A 25869-nucleotide genomic window follows, 5' to 3' on the forward strand; every position below is an offset into this window, starting at 1 on the left:
GCAACTACTCAAAGTTTGAGCCCTAATTACCATCTAACTACTTAGAAAATAACAACAATACTAATATAATTAAAATAATGTGTGACTCTGATTTAAGATCAGGTTTTGGTCAGGTCAAAACCTCCCCCCCACAATTTCCACATATCTCTAATGTTGAGCCATCGCTATGATGGCTCAACATTTGCCGTTTAAACAACAGTAAAATGTCAACTGTGTCAGCCTGAGACTAAAAGCCACTTGCGTTGGCCCTTTAAGTCGACATTAATTCCGATCTTAATTACTAAATAGGAGCTTTTAATTGGATGGCGGTCTGACTCGGCCTGTAATCAGCCATCACATGCTGCTGGAGCCACGATGCCTCTAAATCCCCCATCTTAAGCCATGTTACACCACAGGTTCATGTCAGCCGTGTCAAGCGCTCAGTGAACGATACTCACACTGATATCTTGTCTTGTCGTATTTTTACGACTGCGAGTGACCTTGAATTTTGAAAATGCACAAACTAGGACCTAAAGTATCATTCAGATTAAAAAGAAAATGTTTTAATGCGCCTCTTGGAAACATGTCTATTGTTTTTTGTTTTTTTTGGCTTCTTTGTGTCTTATTTAAGTGATACTTCTAGAGACATCGTTGACATTACTTGTCATGACAAATCCCTGTGGTGAAGTTAACTGAATGGATTTGTGCATTTCACAGTGACTGTGGGTGTTGTCCAAACACTGCACCGTGTATAATAATGTTTAAAATACAAGTAAAAGACAGGTACAGGCTTAATAAAAGTTTTAATATAAATTCCAACAAAAACAAATCAGGCATTATATCTTGTAAACACAAATAAATACAAAAACTGCATTTTTCAAGTAGGGAGAAACAAAGCACCACTTCACATCATCACAGTTATTTGTTCAAATTGAAGAAATTCAAGAAATACAGGGGAAAAAAATGATGTAACTGATATTCTAAAACAAACAAATCTTTAATGTTGTGTACCATTGTAATGTAATTGTGCTGCACAGTCACACAACTGCATGCTACACGTGTTCCTGCTCGGGGGTGTCGGTTAAAGGAAAACGTCACAATAAATATCATAAGCACGACAAGCAAAGCAAGAAAAACAATTAAATAACGATTTAAGTCTTAAAAGTAACATTATCTTATTAAACTGTTGTCAGAGTGGTTGTTAAATACTGTTAAGTAGTCGTGGGTTACAGGTTAACAGTTGTACCTTAGTGGTATTGAAATAATTTCCTTTTTTACAACACAGGATGTGATTTTTTTGTTGTGTACATGTAGTGTTTATCTGTCTATACAGTATCTGTGATAGATTTCCATATGTTCATTCACTTTTTCTATACTTCGTTAAAGTAATGTAGCGACTACGACACACCTTTATCTGTAATACCTCCTGTCATTCTAAATTAGCAAGCAAATAATTTCCAATAGATGTTTGAGTAAATTCATTGCAACTTAATTATATGCATATTATTTAAAACAAATACACATAAATGTCAATTAAAATGTTGGGGAAATTTGGCAAATTTGACCCAAAAACAATCATCTGTGGGTCCCGACCCAGTGTTTGGGACTCACTGCTCTGTATAATTAAAGAGTTGAACTACAGCCATCACAGCCTCAGTGTAATAATTCAGTAGTTTTTCACAGTGTTGGCATAAAGACAGCTAGTGTGGTTCGACAACATTATATTTACATTTGCTCAGTGCTTTATTCTGTCCTTGTAATGTGTGATTAAACCACCTCACAGAAGTTTGAGGCACTCACACTGGCTGAAAACATCTTAAATGTGCCGACAGCTACTGCAGAGTGAGTTCACCTCGCTGTAAGAAACCGAAAAGCGCATGGATGGCGTGTCAGTCCCTGTGGTCTCACACTCACTTCAGGCTCAAAATACTGCATTTTGTTAGTATGAACAGCAGATCAAGCACTCACCACGCTCAAGTGTCCTGCTGCCATCTGGTGGCAGGAGCACGTCACACCCAAACCAAAGTCTCAAACTGATTTCAAACCCTTTTGTTTGAAATTGTGCAGAAAGGGCTGAACGTAAAAATGCCCCACAAAATATCTTAGGCATTTTCCCTTGCCTGTTTTTTTTCTCGTAAAATTAACATTGGACTCTGGAAAATGTCTGGACCCATTTGTTCTGGTTATTTTTTCCTGTCTGAAAATGCCGATATTTGATTTGCTATTGAACCACTGCTTGATTTTCCACTGAAATGATAAAATGTACATTTGTAAAATACTTTTATATCAGTATTACATAAAACAAAAAGTTGTAATAAATCATAAACCATATTTTTTTTCTTTCTTTTAAAAGAGTAAGAAATAAATGGATTATTTCTTGATGACTTATCAAATTACTTGCGTATGGTAATTAATTGACAATCCTGTCTTTGGGAGACTTGATTTTTGAAGCAGTTTCTGCTGAACTGCAAGAAAAATAAAAAAAACCTGAATGTATTTTTTTTGGGGGGGAATTAGAATCATTGAATCATATGAATTCATGTTTCATACAGTGAAATAAGGATGTTATGAGGCCCACAGTTCCAGGCTCTGAAATGTAAGTCACATAGAGAAAACACTTCTCAAATATTGCCTGGATTTTAAAAATGTATTTGATTTTGAAAAGAAAATAACAAAACCATAATCTCACAGGGTTTTTCTTTCCCTTTCAGCGACAATTAGTAGGATGTGGTCAGAAACCCCTGGAGAACGTTTCCCTTCTGCTCATTTTCAGAAGTATTTGAAATGAGTTCAAGATTAGGCTCAGCTTTAGTGCCTGCTGTGCCATCATCACTCGAGATCATAGAAAATCAAGGATGTTTTGGGGGCAGGGAGAGCCTGGCAGGAAAATGAATCTGGTTAAAACAAGAAAAGGAACATGTCCATCATTTCTGCTGTGATCTTTAGAGACTGATCTGGCAGGATAGGGAGTCCTCATTTGTTTTTGTGTTCAGCATCTTCTTGTGGAGGATGGGTATTTGGTTTTCAGGCCCTCTTTGAAGCTGCGAAACAGAACACGGTTGCGTTTGTTCTCCTCGTCTTTCCTGGCATGGAACTCCCCTTGGATCTTGAAGCCCCGGTGCACCAAGAAGGCTGAGCTCAGTACCGAGAACCTGTATCCTGCCACGTGGAGCTCACAGGCCTGGAGGGAGAAGGAAGGAAAAAGTGTGAAAAGACTTGAGGAAGTGGGAAATGATGGGAGGGAACAAGGAGGAAGTAAAATAAGGGGGTAGCAAGAGGGAATGATGGGAAGCTAGGAGGAGAGGTATGAAAGGCTAAAATGTACAAGAGCATCTTAATTTATATTAAAGATGGCCTGTTGTACTGGGTAACAAATGTTGATGTTTGTAGCCATGTTGCTACAGTGTTTTTATGTATAAAGCACAGCATAATGTGCTTATTAAATGGACTAAATTAGAACTAGCTAACATTCACGACCATTATTTGAGTCTGTGGAAATGGAAACCCTATATACATTTTCCTTGTTAGTCGCTTTGGATAAAAGCATCTGCTAAATGACATGTAATACATAAATTACATTAAATAACCGGAATGGAGAAAGACTTGTCTGCAGTTTAAGGTCCAGTGCTTCAGGTTTAAAGACATCTACTGGTGAAACTGCACAGTGAGAACTACAGTGGCCTTTGTGTATCAAAATGGATGTTGTTTTTACTTGGTTTGCATAGTTAGCTTCCACTTCATAAACCTAACCCTACTGTAGAAATATGGCTGCAAGATGGCATCCTCCCTAAAAACACATGGTCTTATTCCCATGCTTCATAAAACGATTATATGCAAAAACAATAAATCCTAATAGATATAAATAGTACAGACCTGGCTGATGCGATTGAAGCCATATTGCTTGAAGGTCTCATCGTAGAGGGGTACAGTGCGGGGCCCAATGTAGAAAGGCTCCCAGGGGTCCACCCAAGTGAGTGTGTAGGCGACGTCCAGGTTGCTTGTTCCTCGAATACGGCTGTTGACCCACTGTGAGTAGTTTGTGGGAGCCTGACAGCGAGGACACAGCTCTTCATAAAACGGCCGGACCTCGCCTACCTGGTAGAGCTGAACCAGCTCTGGCTTGGTGGTGGGCATCTTCCTGGCATGGCGGATCTCAAAAGCGGGTAACACAAAGACCTCATCGCTCGCTGACTCTCGGCTCAAGGTCATAGCTTGGAATTGCTGGTGCAGCTCAGCGTTTGGCATCATGTCTATGTCAATGACCAGGACAAAGGAGGAAGAGGTGCCGCCTCGGGCAACATTACGGAGGAGGTTGTTAGGGTAAGAGACGTTTCCACTGATGGCATAGTTCTTGTGTTTGTCCTTGTAGGTCTCCAGTCTGGAGAAGACTGAAGCGCAGTCCTCTAACCCCACAAAATGCTCACGGTCCTGCTCAGGAAAGCTGGCCATCTCTCCAGAGAGGCACACCAAGTGGAAGTCCACCAGGGCCTGGATCTGAGGGCAGAAGAAGCTGAGAGCATACACCAGAGCTGTGGCAAACTTGACATCTTCCCCATGAGCGAATATGGCAACAGAGAGCGGGTTCTGCCACCTCTCCAGAAGAGACTCCAGGTGGTGCAGGTTGTTGATGGTGGTGTGTGTGGCCAAAGCCAGGACATTGGTCTTGCTGGACTCTGCTGCTGCTGCTTCAGGTTTCAGGTTTGTGGTGAAATCGCTTTTGATCAAGTTCTTGTACACACGGTACTGACCACTGTTATCAAAGATGCCACCAGAGGACAGCGAGTACCTGAGGCGCTCCTTGCGCGTGTTTTTATCCGGGTACGCATTCTTCTTGGCTCCGGAGCCGCCGAAGAGCTCGGAGTAGCGGTACCGCTGCTGCTTACCGTGAAACCTGGACAGGAAGGAGAGGTAGATGAGCTGCAGGAGCGCCACTATTAGCAGAGCACTGAGCACCACTTTAAACACGGAGCACTTCTTGGAGAGATGCATTCCAGTCCGTTAAGCTGTGGTCCAAACCAAAACACCAGAGCACGCCGCTCTCTCCACCGACATCGCTAGCACAACGCTAGCTGCTAGGCTGCTAACACACGATGACGCCGCATTTTGTTGCGACGCTACCGCAGATTCTCACACAGCTGTCCTAACGGGGGGGATTAAAAAGCACGAAAGACGAGCAGTGTGTGAGTGATGTTCGTGAAAACACAACACCGTTGTTTTACCACTCTGCTCTGCTGCTGCTGCGACAGCGGCGCATGTCGATGTGCTGTAAACCGTAATGTCTGAAGTAGAGGTGTAATTGCTTTCTGGAGGGGTGCTTGGCAGCTGGTTTAGGCTGAATTTGTTGAAAATATAGGATAATTAACCCCGCGAGATCGCAAGGGCATCGCCTCGTAAAGGTGCCCGTGAATATTATTTGAAATATGAAATATGATTGAAAACAATGGGGTACATATCACGATATATATTTCTTGTTATATTTATGTATATATATCTATATATACACGTATATCTCTATATGTGTATATATATATGCCATTTGTCATGTTACTACACGAAAAATTATATTTATGCCATGTGTCATGTTATGTTACTACAAGAAGAATTTTTATATTATAGATGTTTCACAGGACGAGGTGGCCGAGTGGTTAAGGCGATGGACTGCTAATCCATTGTGCTCTGCACGCGTGGGTTCGAATCCCATCCTCGTCGAATGTTTTCACTTTTTCAGATTACTTTAATAACAGTCATCTTTATCTACAAGCTTTATGCACAGTTCTTTATTTTATTGAATGAGTTCCACATTTCGCCACACTGTGGCCCACATGAATTCAATTACATATTTATGTGGTTACTTGACGTGACTACTGATATCTGTTTGCCTTTCTTATTGGCAAAATAAGATTAAACTAAATTGAGGGGAACACAAAGTAATATTGTTTTAATTACCATGAAGGTGACACTGCACCATTTTTACACCCCTTACAGTATGAGGCAAGCCTGAGAATCCTTTTCTTGTGCCAGTAAATGGACTGCTAAGCCGGTCCTAACAAAGTCCTAACAGGTCCTTACAAGGTCCTAACAAAGTCCTAACAAGGTCCTAACAAGGTCCTAACAAAGTCCTAACAAGGTCCTAACAAAGTCCTAACAGGTCCTAACAAAGTCCTAACAAGGTCCTAACAGGTCCTAACAAAGTCCTAACACCTGTTCCTAACACAGTTACAACATTCCTAATCAGTGGGCAGAAAGGGCCAATCGTGGGCGGACAGTACCCGGATTGGTGAGAGACGGTTGCTTGCTGCTGATTTTGAAAATGGAAAGTTGAAAGTAGTGAAATATGCCTAACATGTAAGTCAGAATCCGCGAAAAGGCACCGCTGGGATTCGAACCCAGGATCTCCTGTTTACTAGACAGGCGCTTTAACCAACTAAGCCACGGCGCCGGATGGTTGTGTGGGCTTTGTATTACTGTTTTTGTACTATTATATATAGAAAAGAGTGGCAGCCATCTCCTGACCTCACTGTGCTTTCATGAGCAGGCAGCATGTGCTGTATAATAAGACTGACCACAGGGAGTCAGAAGTAACTAGCTGACACATTAAACCATCTAAATCCATCAGGAGGTCTTTATCTTTTTTTTTTATTATAAAACTGATAACATTTTGTGTAAACGCCAAAGTGAAAGCTGAATGGCTGTATTTCACGGTATGTGCTCTGTACTGATAAGAAGGGTGTGGAGTATTTCTTACCGAAACACCCACTGTTTGTTCAAGGCCTGTGTACATTGTGGACAAATGAATTTCAACTTTAATCAATATAATTTCCATGGTATTTGCTTAAATGTTAATATGTTCTGGTTACTTTACGCAGATATGTTGTATGTACAGCTTAATGACAATAAAAGTGATTTGATTTGATTTTATATGTGACAGTAAAATTAATATCTTTGATTAAAGAAGTAAACAAGATATTAGAAATGTGAGAAAAGTATGATCATCAAAGCCACTGTTTTAAAATAGCAGTATGAGATGGTAGCAAGACCCTTGCTTTAAATATAAGGCTTATTTTTGCTTTTTTTTATTTTCAAGTCATTATGTACTTGTACAAACATAAATATGGGTATTATATTCAAATTCTGACCAATAATTTGGGTATGTTTGCTGTGACTAAAAATGAGACTCAGGACATAAAATACTGAGATATGAAAACTTCTGCTGAACAGAAATTCTCAGTTTCCCATCCTTAAGCGATGAAACTGGTACAGTGTTTGTTTTGTTTTTAGAAACCACAATGTAGAAGCAGGATTTTAGAATACTGTGTTGAATTGACATGAAACTAACAAAAAAAAGTTAAGTCACAAGGCAGAAATGGTTGAATATGACTTGTTTGTGTTGGTCAGTCACTGTTGCGGTCTTTCCTTGTCTCCCGTGTCCAGTCAGTGCTTGACGGCTCAGTGCTGCGGCACAGAATGAGAGTCGCAGAGATGACTGATGGTCATGGCTGCCTTGTGACTGCCGGTCAGACACTCGAGCCTCCTCATAAAGGGGTCAAATACCAGGGCCAACTGTTGTCCTCACCCTTTCCTCTGACTCTGAGTGTAAAACAATGACTCATAGCTTTGCTTTACCAGATCAGCCAGGTCACATGATCAGCATTAGTTGATTTAAAGGAAGTGAACCACCTTATTTTCACTGGACCAGTCAATGGACCTTAAGGGGACCTTTAGGGATTGAATCTGAGCGATTACTCCCAATCCATCCTGCGTCCTCAGATCTGATCGCAGAAACCACATTTGTTGACTCATTTGGCCACACGCTTGAGCTGCATGAGTGTTGTCTGTCCTCAGGGTGGATTAGCAAGCGCCTCCTCAGCTGATATCATCTGATCGGGGGCAGTAGCCACGCAAGTAGAGCTGTGATTCACGTTGGCGCCTCCTGTCTCTTTTCTCTCTTTCTCTCTGTTGCTGGCACACACAGACACACTGTCATCAGACACACCTGTACAGTCAGACTTATTAAAAATGTGACGGTAGTGTGTATTTAAATAAAGGGCAAGGAAGCCAGATCTGATGTCATGTGGTCACATGAGAAGCATTCGAGGCACATTTTAATGCCAGGTGTGAACATTTGTACTGTTTGCAATGAGGTTTGATGATAATACACGTCTGAGCAGAGCCTTAAATTAAAATAATCTGCTCCTGTTTTAAATCAGTACAACTTTAAAGTATATAACAGTATGTACTCTTAGCATATCTCATTGTGGGTTGTATACAAAGGTCATATATGTGACTTTAATAGAGACTGTTGTGTCATGGTTGCAGGGACAGCATGATGTTCTGTGACCTTCTTAATATTGTTGCGTATGCGCTTGCTCGCTGCCTCTCTGTCTGTGATTGACAACCCACAGGTGTTTGGCTAAGCCAGGCTATATTTACAAAGGTCACAGATGATACCAGCAGAGATCTGGTTACTTCCCAGTGGTTAATCTTCAGTGCATGTTCCTCCATACGCACAATTTATATCAGGTGTTTACAAATGAGTCACACATGCACATTTACACACTTTTGTCCTATCCCATAGACCAGACATTACCAGGCTGGGTCAGGACCAAGTGGCAACCGGTCGCGATGTCACCCATAAGAATCTGAATTTCAATTTTAAAGCCTTGAGATTCCATTGTCATGTGGTGTTCCACAAGGCTGAATTCTAGGCCCAGTTGTATTTAATGTGTTTGACTGCTACAACGTTTCCATATCACGCATGAACATGATTTGAGAGGGTGTTCTGTTCTCAGTTTGAGTTAGACAACACAAAGGCTGACACCATCTAAGAAGGAGGAAGAATTAGGAGGAAACTTAAAAAGCTGTGTCCACTCATATGTGCTGTAATTTGTTGTCTATTTTCCTCTAAAAGGGAACATAATCTACAAAACTGATATTATGTTCTATTGAAGAAGAGCTAAAAAATAGTGATTGAGACCATTAAATCCTCCTTAAAACCAAAAATGTCAAGTCAGAATCAGAGGCTCATTTTTCCCATAGACTTCCATTCAAACAGACTTTTTTACCATCAGCATAGTCGCCCCCTGGTGGCTATTGAATATGTTCTTTCTTCCTAGTTGACCTCAACCAGCAAACGGGGAAGAATTTGTCGACTCTCTCTCCATCCTGGAAGATTCTTTGGTCCTTGATGACTGCTTTGTTGACTGACAGCTTACCAGTAATAGTCGGATGGATTATTGAAAACTAGGAAGAGGCATATAGTGCATATAATCAATTAGGTCATGATGGTTTGCCATCTTCAAAAAATTGTTTCCCATATTTAACATCATCTGGGAAACATGTATTGACACTACTCATTTGACCAGATGTACTGACCCACATACTTGCACACTGTCCCAGTATCCATCTGTTGCTAAGTGATGCGTCCGGCTCCCAGCCTGTTCCCTGGTGTGTTTCCTTTAATGGACTGAACGTCCCCCGTCACTGTCTGTATCAGCAGTGCTCGCTGGGAATCAGCTGCATCTGGGCGGGCAAAAATAAAGCAAGAATGAAGGAAGAACTGAGGGGAGTCTCCACATCTGGTAATAACAGTGTTTTTGTTTTTTTTTGAGATTAGTGTTTCGCCAAAATGCCATGGTGAGGTGATGTTTATCTGGAGCGCTATTCTGGGAATTGCATTTCCTGATCCCCGTGGTTCAGTGACAGCTCTTACTTTGAAAAATGGACAGATTGTAGTCACACTGAGCTTTCAAAGTGTTGAAGTGGCTGGGGGTTTGTCATGGTGGCAAATTTAACTTCTCACTTCCTGCCTGAGGGCCACCCACTAGTTGGTGTGCATCCTGTTATAGAGTCCAGGGTATTGTGATGGTCAATGAGGGTGCATTCTGGCAGAAATACACGGCCCTATTTACAGGCTACTTCCTGTAGCCTGTAAAGGCTACAAGTGTGGCCTTTACAGGTGTGGCTTCTTTCAGTGCAGTTTACATGGTAAAGGTGATAGAACTAATTTGGTTCAACTAGTAAACCATCATAATAGTAATGTCATGTGGTGTCCCACAAGGCTCAATATTGGGCCCGGTTGCATTAAATGTGTGGGTGTATATGCTACAACTTGGCTCCATCATATGTTTTTAAAAGTGTGTTGTGTTATGATTAGCTCCTTGTGACTAGCAGTTTCAGTATATCTCTTTAACAGTTCTACAGTATAATTGTACATAAATAAAGGCTAAGACAATTTCAGAAGGAGGAAGAGAAGTAGGAGGGAAGTAAGGATATGGAGGTCAGAGTTGGAGCTTCTACCCAGCAAACTAAAGAGTACTAAAGTGTGGTTATATCTGATGTTTTGTTCCTCTAGTTTAATGTCATGTGATGTTCCACAAGGCCATTCTGGGCTCAATTGTATTTAATGTGTGCATACACTACAACGTTTCCATGTCATACATGAATTCAAAAGTGTGTTCTGTTCTGCAAGAAAGTAAGGATATGGAACCTTTACACAGCGCACCAGAGACCTGACATTAAGCTTTGTTCGAACTTCAGTCAGGATGTTAAAACATCTGCAATTTTGATCCTGCTTTTCATTTTCTTGGTTTCCTTACAGTGTAGGACGTTGTTGCCTGTGCTGGAGTAGCAATATTTATGCCAATTTTGAGCTGTGGACATGAGGTGAGGGTGGCCATGACACTATTGAAGTGAATATGACATAGAGCTAATTTTTTTAATCATTTTGATTTGGGTTATGTTTCTGAAGTCAGCAAGTGTTGCTGTAAATCTGTTAAAAGTGACTAAAATAAACTTTTAAAATGTTTTAAACCATTTATTCTGTAATTTCCTGGAGTTAAATGTGGCAGAATGTTGCTGTTACATTCAGCATGAGCAACTTTACAAATGGCACCCCATATACTAAATCAGTGCCACATTTCAAAAGATTTAAAAGCCCACTTAGACTCTGTTTAAATCTCTGTTCTCTCCCAAGTCTCTGAGGCAGCGAGGGAACAAGTATTCCTGTTGTTGTTTAAAAAGAAAAGATCATTATTCATGCTTCTATTGTTTGCCTGCAGGGAGTGTCATGTTGGTTGACATTCATGCCGCGTAGCTGTATCCTATACCAGTGCAGCTGTGCATGCAGGGAAAGAATGATCATTCAACTCTCTGACAATATCAGCGTGTGGACTGAGAAAAGCAGCGGAGCGAGACGGCTTCTGTACGCAAGTCCAAAACAAAAGTCCCATTTCTGAGGAGGCATGGCCACTGAGTCCGATGTAAACACTCCTCCCATGATGCTTTGAGTAAGATAAGAGCATTCAGAGATTGACCCGGTTCTCAGGATGGTTTGTAAGAAAAGATTTACAGGATCTGCACTCATTTTTACTCCAAATTCGAAGCAATCCTCAGTTATCAGCTGCCTTTATTAACAGATGTCCTGTCTGAAGCACAAATGAATGCCATTTTATAGTCATAAACTGGAGTATGTCCACAAAATTGGGTCTGGTGAAGTTTCGGAAATTTGATCTTTATGGACATTTGAGTCCTTGCATAAAAGCCCCTATGTAGAGTTTCAGAATAACCGCAGGTTAAAGTAATAGTTACGTTGGTTGTAGTGTGGTTGTATGGGGTACTGACCAATGTTCAGTGCTCACTGTACTGAGTCCCCTGCAGCCTGAAAACATTGCTGCAAAAACAGATTTTAAACATTTTAAAAAGGGCTTGCTGTAATATAATCTACACCTGATTAAGTCTACAATATCTTCAGTACATAATTGACGGATTTAGCTCACTGTCAGACAGCTTTTTCTAAGTATAAACTGAAGTTTGTGTCCCTCTCTAAACCACTTTCTCTCCATACCAAAGTCCATAGAGAAAATCTGTGTTTTTAGCATGCAGGGACACAGGAACTGCCTTTTTAGGTACGATTGTGTCGCCGAGATTGAGCCGAATAAAGAATTTCATAAACAGGAGTTAAAAAATGACACATTTGAAGTTACTGACGGAGGCAGTAGTGGATCATCAACTCCTCTGTGTGTTGTGATGTAAAACAATGATTTTCTCAATGGACTTTGGTGCAGGCGAGTTAGCATTTCACAAAGTGACACAAACTATATTTTACTAGGATCTCCTTTTATTAAGTGGCTTAAATCTGTTTTTCTGCAACCAGCACTGTGTCAGCACTGACGTGTCAGTAACTCATCCAGCCACACTTAATACTGGGCAGAAAGAGTGGTAGTTAGTGGCTGCTCCAATTCTGAGAGGCTCTGACAGAAAAAGGTGCTCGACAGAAACTACTTTACGTTACAAATAACACACACACACACACACATATACATATGTATGGATGACAGATATAGCTACTAGTCAAAACATGTTGTATAAACAGCTCCCAGGGGCTTTAGTCTCTGTCTGGATTTATTAGAAACATACACTTAATGTGTTTTGGAAACACAATAATGATGCAGTGAGATGTTCAAATCAATGTTTATCATTGTGTGTGTGTTTGTGTGTTAGGAGGCAACATTATGTTACCAGCTGCTCCATGTGTCAGTGACAGATTATAATTAGACTCAGGGCTGAACTGGTAAAAGTCCCTCGAGCTGAGCTGGAGGAGACACATGACAGGGAAAGTTTCCCTCACTGCCTCCTCACAGGTCATCTCTGTTCTCTGCTTGCTCCTCCATGATATTCATAACTCACTAAATCACAGCCTGGCTTCTGTTCTGTTTGCAGCAGCGTCTGTGCAGATCTGCATCTCCCGATGAGTCAGTCATCTGCAAGAGTCTGAGGCTAACGAGGAGAAAACATCACATCACTTTGTCTGGACTCTACACAGCAAAACAAAGTCAAACTGGAAGTAAATCTGGAAAATGTTTGCTTCCATTAAATCAAGCTCATGGGAAGGGAATGGAAACTCCTTCTGTTTTAAAGTATCTCAATAACTTAGAAAAACACATGTAAAAAACGATGTAATTTATTCAGAAAAACAGCTGACAAAATACAAATTTTTAAGAAAAAAATCTGTTAATTCATTTGAAAAAACAGACCAGTTCTTGTTTTTGGAAACAACTAAGATAAAAAGAGGTGAAAATGCAGAAAAACAAGAGTTTTGTTGTTTTTTATGTATTTACTATTTTAGGGACATAACATTTAAAAAGTCATAATCTTTTGTTGTTTTTTAAAGAAAAAAAAATAAGGAAAAACTATTTTGAAAAACAGAGCATATTTGTTTGGGAATATATATCTAAAGCACATCAGATCAAAAAGATTGTATATGTTTCCAGGTGAATTCAATACGCCTCTACACTGAAAAATAACATTTATAGAAAAGTGGCTTGATATTTGTCTGTTTAAAAATGTAATAATAGAAAAAAATGTCGACGTTCACTGAGTTTTATTTTGAAAGTCCCAGTCAGGGCTGTTGTGTTGACTTCCGATTAGCTTGACTCAGCTCTGTGTGAGGCGTGTGTTTGTTTTAGTCGAGCTGTCAGTGGAGGATCAGGAGGAGAAGAGCCGAAGAGCCGAAGAGCGGCCGGACTACACCGGCTCACTCACACTCAAGCACGCCGCTGGAGAGAAGCTGTCAGCAGGGCAGCTGGAGTCTCTGCCTCCGCCGGGAGTGGACACACACAACCGTCCGTCATGACTTCAGTGTGGAAGCGGCTCCAGCGGGTCGGAAAGAAGGCGGCGAAGTTCCAGTTTGCTGCCTCTTTTAAGGAGCTCGTCATTGAGAGCACAAATAAATGGTAAGTCGCCGCAATTTCACTCACATTTTATTATTGACTTAATTAACACATTCTCGTGTTATTTCCGGGTTTAAATGTATGTATAACCCTAGAGTGAAGCAGCCTACACTGATGCTAAACTATGAAATATAAACACGTTACTTTTTTTTTGTTTTTTGGCGTAGTCATGTACGTAATAACAACAAAATGGCCTCATGGGGATGATTATAGCGTACAATACACACTTAATATTAGTATAGTATTATTATTATTATTATTATTATTATTATTATTATCATTACAGTATTAAGTGAAGAGAACCGCTGATGCAAACGACCTGCGCTGTTTTTAAAAAGTTAAATGTTAGTAAATTAAATGATGTCAGTGCTTCCTGTTTATTATGCAAATACAATACAGTAAAACCGATTAAATACTTGGCCAGTATTGCCGGTACTAATACTGATACTTCTTATATAAAAATGCTGTTCATTTGTCTATTTATGCAGGTTTTGTTACTCCTGTACAGCTTTTTCCTGGGCCAATCTTATCTTCGGTCACACATGTCAGTTTGTAAAAAAAAAAATCCAAAATAAATACCAGTAAAATAACTCCATATATAGCTCTTCTTTCATGCTTTCACTCCTGTGGGGGCTGCTTGATGCTGCTGAGTTACATGACAGGACGACAACAACACACGCACAAGGGTGCAGGTGGAGCAGACGTGTGTCTACGCTCCTAAACAGTTATTGGTTTGGTTGGGCATTGGTTTAATCCACCAACCTTTAATTCACCCTCATAACACAGTGTTCCTGGTTGATGTTGGTTCCTGGTTGTTATCTACAGTACGCCTCATTACTTCTGCGTCTGCTGTTTGTTTGTAATGGATTAGTATATGAAGTGGTTGTAAAGATGTAGTGAGGCATCCTGTTTGCTTGTGACCATGCTGTGTGGTAGTGTGTGATAATCTGGGGAAGGACAGTGGCTGTCAGTCAGATGTAGACAGGAGGAGGAGGATGTGGTCGTCCTTGTAACATCAGTATGAGTGAGGAATGAGGTCATAGGTTTCCTCCACCTCGCCCTGCATCAGTTTGTTTTGTTTAAAAACAAAACAAACTGAAATTGATAGTTGTTTTGTTTTTTTTCTCCTGCACCAAAGTCCATAGAGAAAATCAACATTTTTAACTTACAGTGACACAAGAGCTGCTGGTCTACTGCTGCTATGTTTTGTTTATCATTTGTGTCACTTACATAAATCCAAATGAAGGATTTCAAACAGCAAAGTCACAAAACAACATATTTCAATGAATATATGGAGGCAGCAGTGTATTGACAACTCGTGCTTGCTGTGAGGTAAAAATGCTGGTTTTCTCTGTGGGATTTGGTGCAGGGGAGTGCGAGGTTTACCACTTTGATAAAAAAGCAGTAATCTTACTTTCAAGATGTTATAAAATAAAACATTGTATTTTTGAAATTTGATTTGGTTCGTCATATTCAAATTAAAGATAGGTTTTTCTGTGGTTGATGCTGATTTTTAGAAATCGGGGCAACTGATTGTCTGATAATTCATGCAGGGTTTTTCAGGTTGTCATCAGGTCAGGTAATCATAAAAACATACATTTTTAGATTGAAAACAGTAATATTTATCAAGTTTCTGAGTACAAAAATGTGTAATTTGTAATAATTGTCCAATTAATAAATAATAAGCTGCCAATGCTGTTTATTAAGAAATGGTATGTGTGTTCAGTTCGACAGATATCGAGATATCTTGCAATATATTGATTATCACAGAATTGTCACATCACGATATTATTGATATCGTGTACCATGTATTGCGTATCGTATCGTGAGGTACCCTGTGATTGCCATCCCCAAAACTGAACACAACCAGCAAGAATTGAAAGCTTGCCTCAAATGTACGCATTGTGGGCTTAACTGAAACTGGAAGCCGTCTTAACTAAAGCTAAATAGTAACAAACTGTAACATCAGGTCCAGCCCTATAAACACACACACACACACGCCAGTTGCCGAGTGACTGACTCACATGAACAGGCCTCTGCCTAACTATTTTGCAAGCAAATACAGCTGAAATCACAGCACAGCCTTTGACTAACGCGCGTGTCCAGACATATACTAACCCTCAGTGTAACCATGAATAATAGGAGTCATGGAGTGCATAATAATAGTCTTTATTCAGAATAAAGAAGTCCTCTTTTTTATTTTAGTGTTAAAGAGTATAATACAACTCACTCTTATTATGAAGGAGCTTTAACGCAGGCCTGTGGCAATTCATTTATCAGCTAATAATTAACAATTAACATTAATCGCCAACTATTTTTAGTTCATCAGTTTGAATGTATTTTTAAAGAGAAAGAAAAACGAATGTTCAGCTTCTTCCTTTAGCTTCTTATGATGGTCATTTTTATTAAACATAAACTTACAGTATTGCAAAATGTATGTGAGTTTGCCCTAAATTTGGACTCCGGTTTGTTTTCACCACCATGTTGGCGGGCAAAATTAAACGCAAAAATGAGCAGTATCTGTAAAAAACACAGACATCAATGTTGTATCGCAGAACCTGACAAACTATATTCAATATCTGCCCCTAAGAGGTTTTCACGAGTATGGCAACAGCTGGAGCAAACATTATTTCCTGACCTACAGGATTCGGACAGCTTCAACCTTCTCATAAAACTTTCTCTTGTCCTACTCCAGAGAACACTTACATATCGCAATAAAAGTGAACTCCATTGCCTGTGGATTCCCATCGCTCTGTCTTCTTTAGAGCTCGCTTTATGGTAGCGATCCAGCATCACCATCTCTTGGGGTCTTTGTTTTTGTCATCCGAGGCACAACGTCAGCTATCCACCATCTTCCTGCCAAAAGCTTTGTTTCGACATCCTTATAATGTCTGTTTGCAGACAAAACAAAAGCAGCCATTTCGAGGATTAGAAAACACATTTTCTGACATTTTATGCACCAAACAGCTAATCCATTAATTGAGATTTACATTATGATCATGAGGTTGCGTGTAAATGGCTGCAGTCATCACTTAAGGTGTGTCAATTTCATCACAACTGTGAGTGGGTTGTGGTAGTCAGCAGGGGTTGAGGTCAGGTCATGGTAATGGTTAGTACCTGAAATGCCCACTCATGCCGCTCTGTGCTGGTGTGTGATTGTGTGTGCGTGCATGTTTGTGTGTGTGTGCTGTTCCTGTCGGCTTCAGTCTTGGCATGCTACAGTTCCTTTAATTCCATTATCATTACTCACGCGGCAGCAGTGAGCATGTGTTTTCAATCTTCCAGCCCTGGCTTGTTTAGTGACCCAACTCTCCCGTCACTCTGTTTATACACTTTTCAAGACGTATTATACACAGTGACCGGTTTCAGCTCGTTCCTGTTCCTATCATAGTGTGTACACGCTGTATAAATGGACGTGTATCTTGTTCTGTACGACAGTCCATGTGCAAAGGGGAACTCTTAAATGATGGGACAAATATCGTAATAGTGACATGAGTTGGACTTAACAGTTCATTATTTCCTCATCAAAATCCCAGTTTGATACAGTGCCATTAGCAAATTCAGTTCACATCCTTGCAAAAAAACACAGAGTAGTTAATATTTTTGAATCGGGCCTTTCTGTGTGGAGTTTGTGTGTTCTTCCCATGTGTACGTGGGTTTTCTCTGGTTTCCTCGACTGAGCACACAAAAATGAGTGCCATCTTTCACACCTAATAGTCCCCTAGACTCGGTGCGATTGGGGGTTGCAAAGGTCTGCTGGTTCGAGTTTGCTGTCACACTTTTGCACTTTTTCACTTCAGTGAAACGAACCCATCCTTCTGAATAATGCATTCCCCTCCTTGCCTGAGGCGGTGCTGCATCAAGAATTACTGAAGGAGAAGACAAGACAAGACAAACGATGAACAAGAAAACTCTTCTTATCTATTGGTTAATACAGTGCAACTTCTGTTTCCACCATATAAGAGCAAAGCATGGAGTTGCATCAGTCTTGGGGGTTTTTTTTTAATTTAGTTTTATGTGATCATACTACACATATACGGAGCAACACAATGTCCTGCTTTGTAGTCCGCTTCCTGTATTTGGTTCACTTGAAGGACTTTCCGTGCAAACGAACCAGCATGTCCAGCATTTTCCAAGCATGTCAGGGAACTGTGGTGGCTTTTAAATTATTAGAAATGATGTTGTTCTTCCTTATTTGCTTGGTAATCTTATGCTCTTATACATGAAACATGTGTTCTGGCTGGTTTGTCCATTCAGGCTGCCATAGAAACGAGGCAGCATAAGTTGGTGGCCTCTGTAAAGTAAGGCTCTTGCAACTACACCTGCTTTTTTTAAGTGATTTTACACTTATACAAACAAACTTTAGGTAGATTTTGCCAATGAATCGTCTTTAACGTTACAACTGGACGTCAAAAAGAAGCATGTGTCTGTTGGGGACTTGAAATTTAGCAAGCACACACACTCACAGGTAACCTGTGGGTGACATCACAAACAGTTCACTTGCGTTTTCAACAAGCAATGACAAGAATGTGCAAAATGTGGATCAGCTGGACGCACAGTCTCCCCAAACTGATTAGCAAAAGTCACATAGCACAGAGAAGTATCAGAGAGTGGGGAACAAAAACAACATGCTGCAAACACAACTGAAGCTCATTTCACCTCAAACTGGTGAAAACAAAACACTTCACAAGCAGAGAATGTCACGTGTATAAGGTGGATTCTGTCTTGCGGCGCTGTGCTAGGAAAAGTCCACAGACCTCGGGGGCTGAAAACATGTTTGTAGGTCAGTCTGTTGCAACAACATTTAAAACTTGCCTGTGATAAATAGTGCAGCAGGTGTAGGAGTTGCTATTAAGCCCGTGTAAAGAAAGATCAGAGTCGCAGTCGGCTATTTCTGTTCTCTGTCCCTCACTATCTTCTCACACGTCCCACAAACGTTCTCATTAATTCCCACAAAGGTTATCGCGATGAAAATGTTCACATATGTCAGTGTCTTTTCACAATTTCAGATGTTTTAATTCCACTTGAACTTAAGGGGAAAAGTTTTGACTTGAACTAAAAATTAATTATTAATATTAGATTCAAAACATACAGCCTAGAAGTGCAAAATTTGGATCATTTAATCCAGTGGTTCTCAAACTATACAGTGATGTAAATAAGGCAAGCAAAGTCAGATAAGGACTTTTCACAGGAGACAGATTTATTCCCAATAACACAATTTTCTCTCATCATCATCCTCTTCCTCACATATACTTCACACACTTCTATTTGTTATTGTGTTTAATTTTCTACACACTCTGGTCAAAATTCCAGTAGAACAGTATTTCTGATTTTCCTCCATGTACCACCAGAGGAAGCTTGTGTACCTCCAGTACCACAGTTTGAGAACCATAGATTTAAAACCCATATCTGGCCCGGCAGATGGTTTAACAAATCTGATCTTGAATTATTTAAAGATTAGAATTTCATATCGAGTTCAGAGCTTTTATTCGGAAAAAATATGAACTTATGTAAATAAGATTCTGTTGCTAGAATTGACAGTTAACCTAAACTTAATGTCTGGTTTGAAAAATAAAAACACTGCTGTTTTTAGGTTTGGGGAGTAAATGTCTGTAAAATAACTACTTGCATGTGTTAGGCTCAAAGAAGAAGCAGTGATTCTTAAAATTGAAATAATGCACAATAAAGTAGTGAAAATAAATAAGACAACATCCACATTATTGTTAGCCTACGGCAGCAAACATGGGTTTATGTTTCTGACTGAAGACGTTTTAAGGCACTTGAATATCAGATATAAGATATTTTGGCCTAAATATTCAATTGCTTACAAAAAAATTGGCCCTAGACCACATTTACTTGCTGATCCCTGATTTAAACATGATTTAAAGAGAGACTGAAGTAAAGATGGTAAATAATCTCTGAGGGCTATGGTGTTATTGTTGTTCCCCCATGAAGTCACAGGCCAGAACATGTTCATGTTCAGGTTCTAAAATCCCTGGTATACCCTGCTAGTTTCAGTGCAAAACTTGCAGTGGGACGGATAAAATCAACTGTTGCTTCATCAAAATGTTTCTGCTGCGATTTCAGGCAACCAGACAAACTGAGAGTGGTGTGGATCAGGAGGAGCAGACGTCACAGCACAAAGGTAATAAAGCAAAGGAGGCATTACGTTACGTTACGGCTCATTTAGAAACACTTGAAATAGACCTGTTTCTAAGAGTAGAAAAGAGTGGTTCAAGAGGATCCACTTCCGTTTGAGGTTGTATCAAAACTGCACAGAGACGGAAAAGACGGCCCATGGGCAAGTTAGGCCACATTTCTGAGATTGAATCTTCAGCTTCTTGTCTCGTGTCTTCTTTCAGCTCCACAGTTGGCAACCAGGGATCAAGAATCCTTACAGAGGCCTGGTGCTCTGGCAGGTTCCAGAGAGTTTGGACATCACTGTCACACTCTTCAAGGTAGGAATTAGAGGGTTTTTGAATTTGGATTGAATTTGTGTTTGTGACAACTGTCTGACAACACACTCCTCAATGCTTTGAGAAGTACAAATGGCAGGATAATGGCATAACTGAACGATGGCACATGATTTACTAAGGGCACCAGTGTGGGCAGTGCCGACTATGACATTGTTTGGATTAGAAATGCATGGGATATCGGTAGAAATGCGACAGGTATATCAGTAAAATATACCCGCTGCTTCTGCCCCCCTCTCACACAGCACGACTTTTGTTTTTTAATAGTAACCGTGGTCATTTAATCACACCAAAGTACACACACAAAAACAGGCACATACTGAATGGGTCACTGCCTTGGATTGGAAGTTAAAAAAAATACCCCACAGTCAACCGTCCAATTTTGGATTGCTGAATTAAAGTCTACTGTCCAATCGCCCAACCCTTACACCTTATTTTATTCCTAATTGGGGAAATTACTCAGTAATTTATCTGGATTAAGAATGTCACGGCTAAGGAATCAATCTTGTTCTTCAACAGGAACCCACCGCAGAGGAGTTTGAGGACAAAGAATGGACGTTTGTCATAGAAAACGTGAGTCTGACCCCGTCTCCTTAGCTGTGGTTTGATGACTTTTAGACTTTAAAATCATACGTTTGCTTCACCTGTCAGGAGACGAAAGGCCGCAGGAAGGTGCTGGCGTCAGGTGACATCAACATGAAGAAGTACGCCAGTGCCACGCCGGGGCAGTACGACGTCATACTGAAGCTGAAACCGCAGTCTGTGAAAGTGGTGGACGCCACACTGAAACTCAGCTTGTCCTGTGTCTTTCTCAAAGAGGGGAAGGCCACGTAAGTCCTCAACTGAGCAGCGGATCATCTAAAGTATAAAGGTTTCTCAAACACAGACGTGACACGTGTTTTTTTCTGTTTTTTTTTTTTCTGCCTTCAGGGATGAGGACATGCAGAGTCTGGCCAGTCTGATGAGTATGAAGCAGAGCGACATCGGCAACTTGGAGGATTTTAACGACAGTGATGATGAAGCAGGGGAAGAGCGAAGAGCCAGCCATGGACCTGCTCATCTTGCCGGTAACACAAAGCACACAGTGGGAGATGAAATAATCCCTAAACTGCGGTTTTTACATGCCTATCATTAAGAAAACAATGTTTGACTCCCAGTGAGACTCTTGAGAGATGTCTTTTTTATTTTGAGTTTTCATGAAATCAATTATCATATTATCTTATTCATAATCTCCAGAAAATATTGCAATATGTCACTTCGGTATCGCGATATGTATCGTAGGCAGATTCTTGCCGATTCTCTCTGCAATATTCTCCAGTTTGAAGACTAAAAAGTGTAAATAAAGTATCTATAATCTAGGTGAGGTTATTGTCAGTGTCAAGAAAAGACGAAAGTCCCTTCTCTTTTTATTTTACATTTTTTAGAAGCTTTTGCTTCCTCTTTCCTTTTTATCTTTCCGATTTAAGTCACTTCCCCTTTCTTTTAATTGCTCTGTTCCCCTTTTTCTTTGTGTAACAGCTTCTGCTCTTTCCACCACACGAGTGCACGACCTGGCTTGGAGGCCTGCAGTTGAATCAGGCCCCACAGGTATCTTTTTTCTCTTTCCTGGTTTACTCTCCCTCCTCTCTGATCTGGTCCGGTGTCGCTGACAGTTTTCCATATTCAACATTATGTAATATGATGGGTTTTTTTTTTCTGTGTGTAGTTTGTATTGTTCTGAGCACTAACGTAACCACTCATTTCAGTTTCACTTGTCCCCGTTCGTCTCATGTCATTTCTGTCACTCAGAGATGGCTTGGAAAACGTCTTCCGGCATTTCCTCCACCATCTCGGCCCCATTTCATCCTCTTCCTCCTCTGCCTGAACCCACACATCCCACCGTTCCATCCTCTTTATTGCGAACCCACACTCGACCACCAAGCACTAACCAGCAGACTCGGCCCTCCCCCTACGCCTACTCATTACCGGCCTTTACACGTGCTCACCCCCCGGCACTTCCAAAAATCTTCCAGCCCGGTGTCGGATCAGGTATCGCTGCACAGATAGTCCTCATCCCGTGTGCTGTCCTGTCTCTGTTGGATGAGATTTTGTTGGCAGATTATTTCAAATTAGCTTTGATTAGTTTAGATCACATTCACTTATTTTCTGTGGCTTCTGTCTGCCATTTGTGTTTCTGTCTTTTCATTTGTTTTCTCCCCTTTTTTCCCTTCTCTTTCCGCCTTGTTCTGTTTCCACCTCTGCTATGGTTTCCACTTAAGCTCCTCGTAGGCCCCATAGCTTCCACAGTGACTCCTGTCCAGCTGAGGGCTTTGAGATGAAGGTTCTCTCTACCTTCGCCCCACCTGAAGTTCTCCCTGTCCCTTCTCAATCCACATCTCCTTCTGATCGTTCTCTCCATCCTCCCTCGTTCTCTCACACCTCACAAACAGGTACTGCGCTGTACAGACTATGGGGACTGTTAAAGGAAAAACATGTTAGAAACAGTAAATTTCACTCAAAGGCCTAAAATGAAGAAATGACGTTCCATATTCCAAACTTCAGTGTAACATCATAACATTCTGCAAAAACACAATTCTGCCCTGTATTTATCACCGCAACTCAGAAACCATATCCTGCAACTTTTCTGGGGCAAACAGCTGTAAGGCTGTATATCCAGTTTTTCCACTTCTCAGCTTGCGAATAGTGAACACTTTTTGGTTTAGCGTTTCTTTTTGATTGGGTACTTTGAGTCTGGTGTCCCTTTTATAATTACTGTTACTTCTGTTAGACAGTGAAAGCTCTCAGTTTGTTTGTTTGTTTTACCCCGGCTTGAATTTCCAGTTAGAAAGCTGTAAAACCAGCTCAGTTCAGGGACTACTTCTGTTGTTTACTCTTTATATACAGTGTATGTAGGGTATGATAATTGTCACTTAACAGTCAGGCAGCAGTAAAAAAAATATTACTTTATAGTGGATTATTAATACAACTTTAGTTTTAATGCAGTATTAGCTTTGGAATGCTTCTTACCCCACTGTTTTGCTATCTAAGTATGGGAGAATCCGCAAAGGTCTTGCATTGTTTTAGCTTTTTATCCACACAGAATGCTGAGCAAGATCCCATGTCCTCCGCTCAAGCTTCCATTTACATCAGAAGTCTTAGGTCGGAGTTGGACACCTCCAAGTTGATTATTTCCAGTTGAGAAGTTGGAAAAAACATGTACGCAAAAGTATCACGGACTAGCCACAGAAGTGGAATTAACAGTATAAGTATCAGTGTTTGTACCAGTGGCCAACCTGAGGGTGGCGGTCCTGTTGATTAAATTTCCCCTCAACTTGAAAATTCCAACTTCCAACTAGAACTGGAACACACCATTAATGCATAATCTTCACATTTTCTATTTTCTGTGTATTTCTGTGGCAGCATTACAGCGTCACACACCGACCATTTAGAGTTCTTTTGAAAAGAAAAAATCAAATTGATTGAATTGAATAAGGGCCTGATTTGTCTGCCGCTGTTCCCGTCTTCCTCTCTCAGCGCAACCTAATATGTGGAGAGCGCAGAGTGTTCCCTCCGTTTCTTCTGTCTCCTCCGCCTCCTCCTCCTCATCACTTCCTCCCAGCTCCTTCTCTGTTGTACCTCCACCACCTTCTGCACCCAGACAGCCCATAATATGCCCCACCTCTCTGGGGGACCCCGGCTCAACCCTCACCAGACCTACTAGTCTGCCAACTGCCCCAGAGACAGGTACAGGGAGAGAAATAGGCCTGGGTCATACTCTCTGCGTCTCTGACCCTTTGTGTACACGCACGAGCGCCTCCATTTTGTGGCCATGTGGACCGTAAACACTGATTGTGCTTGCTGATGGTGCCATATTTTTCTATTTATAATAAAGAGACAATGAAGAAAACAGTTAATCATGGACACCAACTTGATGGCATGCAAGGAGGTCGGCTGGTCTATTGTCTGGCACGATTCCACCACCATTAGCACAAGCTTGAATTTTAAACAACTTAACCAAGTCTAGTGAATAATTTCCACCATATTTTAGGTTTATTGATCGTTTCGTATTGAAAGAATTTACAGTTGTTTTGGCCAGACTGATTCTGAGATAGCTCATTCTTAACTGCTACAGCACCTAGACATGCACAAGAGTGGAAGCAACCCTTTTCTGCCGATATCTCTTGAATTTCATATCCAAACACCCCCAAAGTTGGTACCGCCGCGCAAACTAGTGTCCTTTGTAAGTCATCTGCCAGTTTTAAATGCCTGCCAAGTGAGCCGTTGTACAGTTATGCAATGAACAGGCACTCGACGGACCCAGGAAGCTGACAGTATGACCCAGCCCTCACAGTGTAGGCCCTGTGTACGTCACAGGTTTTTATTTCACAAACCTGTTCCTCTGTCCTGCCATGTTTTTGTTTCTCCTTCCTCTCTTTTCCAGCGCCGTGGCAGAGTGAATGGAGGCCTCCTAAATCTCAAGCCCCTCTAGCGCAGACAAAGTTCTCCCCTAAGTTCCTGCACCTCTCGGCCAGTGATCCCGGAGAGTCTGCAGTGGAGCAGAAAAAGCAGAGAATAGAGATGCCATGTAATGCTGCTTTACCTTTAACCTAACTCATGCCTGCCATCGTCCATAACAGACACTGCCTGAGCTTCCTTTTTTTACTGTGTTCTTATGTATGGCACTACTTCTTCAACTCTGACCTCTATGATCACTATCATGGATTTTTACTCCCTGCTTATTGACTCTATAATAGCATTATTTAAATAGCGTTTTTCAAAACAAGGTTACAAAGTGCTTTGCAAAATAACAACAAAATAAAACAATAAACTCGATGACAAACCCTTGCAATTTAACCACCAAACTTGTGGTTCAACAGCACCCGGCTCTGTTTTCTAATACACAGCCGCCGCCAGTTGCTAAATACTTTACATAAACAAATGTCCCCACGTGTCTATGGTATGAAAATATGTCAGCCTCATGTTGAAATTGGCTTGTTTACACTATTTTGTGTGGTTTTTTTTGAAAGCAATTTACTTTTCGGTGTGTACAAGAAAAAATAATCCATTTTGACGGTTTTATCAACAAACACAAAAGAAACTGCACGTCTCTCTGTTTGTGTGTGTGTTTTTGAATTGAAGCCGCAGCAGAGCTTACATATTTAAATAATGATATTTATTTGAGACTTGTGTAATAACTGAATGTGTTGGTATAACCGCTTCTTCCTCTGTCCTATTTCTGTCCCACAACCTTTAACTGCAGACTTGTTGTTTAACTTTTGTCCTCTCTGAGAACTAACACTGGAGAAAATGTCCACTGAAAAGATCCTCAAAACTTGCCTTACTGACATTACTTCTATATTCTTTCTGTCCTGTCCTCTTTCTTCCCCTCCTTCGTATCTTTCCTACCTTTCCTCTGTGTCAGCGTCATCCTCTCAGACTTTGGAACAGAAACCTCAAGGAGGGTTAGGATTTGTTCCTTCCTGGAGACCTCAGGTCACCTCTATAGTAGAACCTACACCTCCTCCAAAGCCTTCCTCTGTTCTTTTTCTCTCTGGGTCTCCTCCTCTTCCTCATACACCCCAAACTGCAATAGTCTACCCCAGTGTCCAAGATACAGGTACAAGATGAGAAAGGAGCAAGAGACATCATGTTCCTGCATCACTCAATATGCAATGACTCCCCCTACTGGTTGTTTTCATTTAAAACGGGTG

General features: G+C 40.8%; 3 protein-coding genes and 2 non-coding genes across 25 annotated transcripts in view; 2 read left to right on the forward strand and 3 right to left on the reverse strand.

The window, feature by feature from the left end:
- LOC122766468 (calcium/calmodulin-dependent protein kinase type II delta chain) overlaps positions 1 to 25869 on the reverse strand; it is a 557529-nt gene that overhangs the window by 377267 nt on the left and 154393 nt on the right. The window lies entirely within an intron of this gene.
- On the reverse strand, positions 766 to 5315 carry b4gat1 (beta-1,4-glucuronyltransferase 1). The gene is made up of 2 exons (XM_044021378.1): positions 3853 to 5315; positions 766 to 3160 (listed from the first exon to the last, which is right to left on the reverse strand). Exons 1-2 carry the CDS (start codon positions 4966 to 4968, stop codon positions 2969 to 2971), a joined length of 1308 nt encoding a protein of 435 aa, XP_043877313.1. The 5' UTR covers positions 4969 to 5315; the 3' UTR covers positions 766 to 2968.
- Positions 5607 to 5688, forward strand: trnas-gcu. The gene has a single exon. It is a non-coding gene; the product is annotated as a tRNA-Ser (tRNA).
- On the reverse strand, positions 6345 to 6418 carry trnat-agu. The gene has a single exon. It is a non-coding gene; the product is annotated as a tRNA-Thr (tRNA).
- Positions 13144 to 25869, forward strand: part of ehbp1l1a (EH domain binding protein 1-like 1a) — a 32232-nt gene continuing 19506 nt past the window's right edge. The window contains exons 1-12 of one of the 3 annotated variants that reach the window (XM_044021321.1): positions 13144 to 13709; positions 19794 to 19851; positions 20069 to 20164; positions 20699 to 20752; positions 20831 to 21009; positions 21110 to 21246; positions 21698 to 21766; positions 21968 to 22207; positions 22438 to 22608; positions 23693 to 23902; positions 24600 to 24743; positions 25581 to 25775. In XM_044021321.1, the coding sequence (XP_043877256.1) occupies positions 13606 to 13709; positions 19794 to 19851; positions 20069 to 20164; positions 20699 to 20752; positions 20831 to 21009; positions 21110 to 21246; positions 21698 to 21766; positions 21968 to 22207; positions 22438 to 22608; positions 23693 to 23902; positions 24600 to 24743; positions 25581 to 25775 (1657 nt within the window). In that variant the 5' untranslated portion in view covers positions 13144 to 13605. The remainder of the gene's footprint in view (positions 13710 to 19793; positions 19852 to 20068; positions 20165 to 20698; positions 20753 to 20830; positions 21010 to 21109; positions 21247 to 21697; positions 21767 to 21967; positions 22208 to 22437; positions 22609 to 23692; positions 23903 to 24599; positions 24744 to 25580; positions 25776 to 25869) is intronic. The other 2 variants (XM_044021322.1, XM_044021323.1) reach the window with 2 other exon arrangements.

This window comes from Solea senegalensis, linkage group LG3 (genome assembly GCF_019176455.1).
Source record: "Solea senegalensis isolate Sse05_10M linkage group LG3, IFAPA_SoseM_1, whole genome shotgun sequence".
Classification (NCBI taxonomy): domain Eukaryota; kingdom Metazoa; phylum Chordata; class Actinopteri; order Pleuronectiformes; family Soleidae; genus Solea; species Solea senegalensis.

Bases quoted from the DNA above. Each gene is read 5' to 3' on its own strand.
- b4gat1 (XM_044021378.1), bottom strand. From the start codon at position 4,968: ATGCATCTCTCCAAGAAGTGCTCCGTGTTTAAAGTGGTGCTCAGTGCT. The intron at 3,161-3,852 runs GTCTGTACTATT...TTCTCCCTCCAG, and splicing joins GCTTCAATCGCATCAGCCAG to GCCTGTGAGCTCCACGTGGC.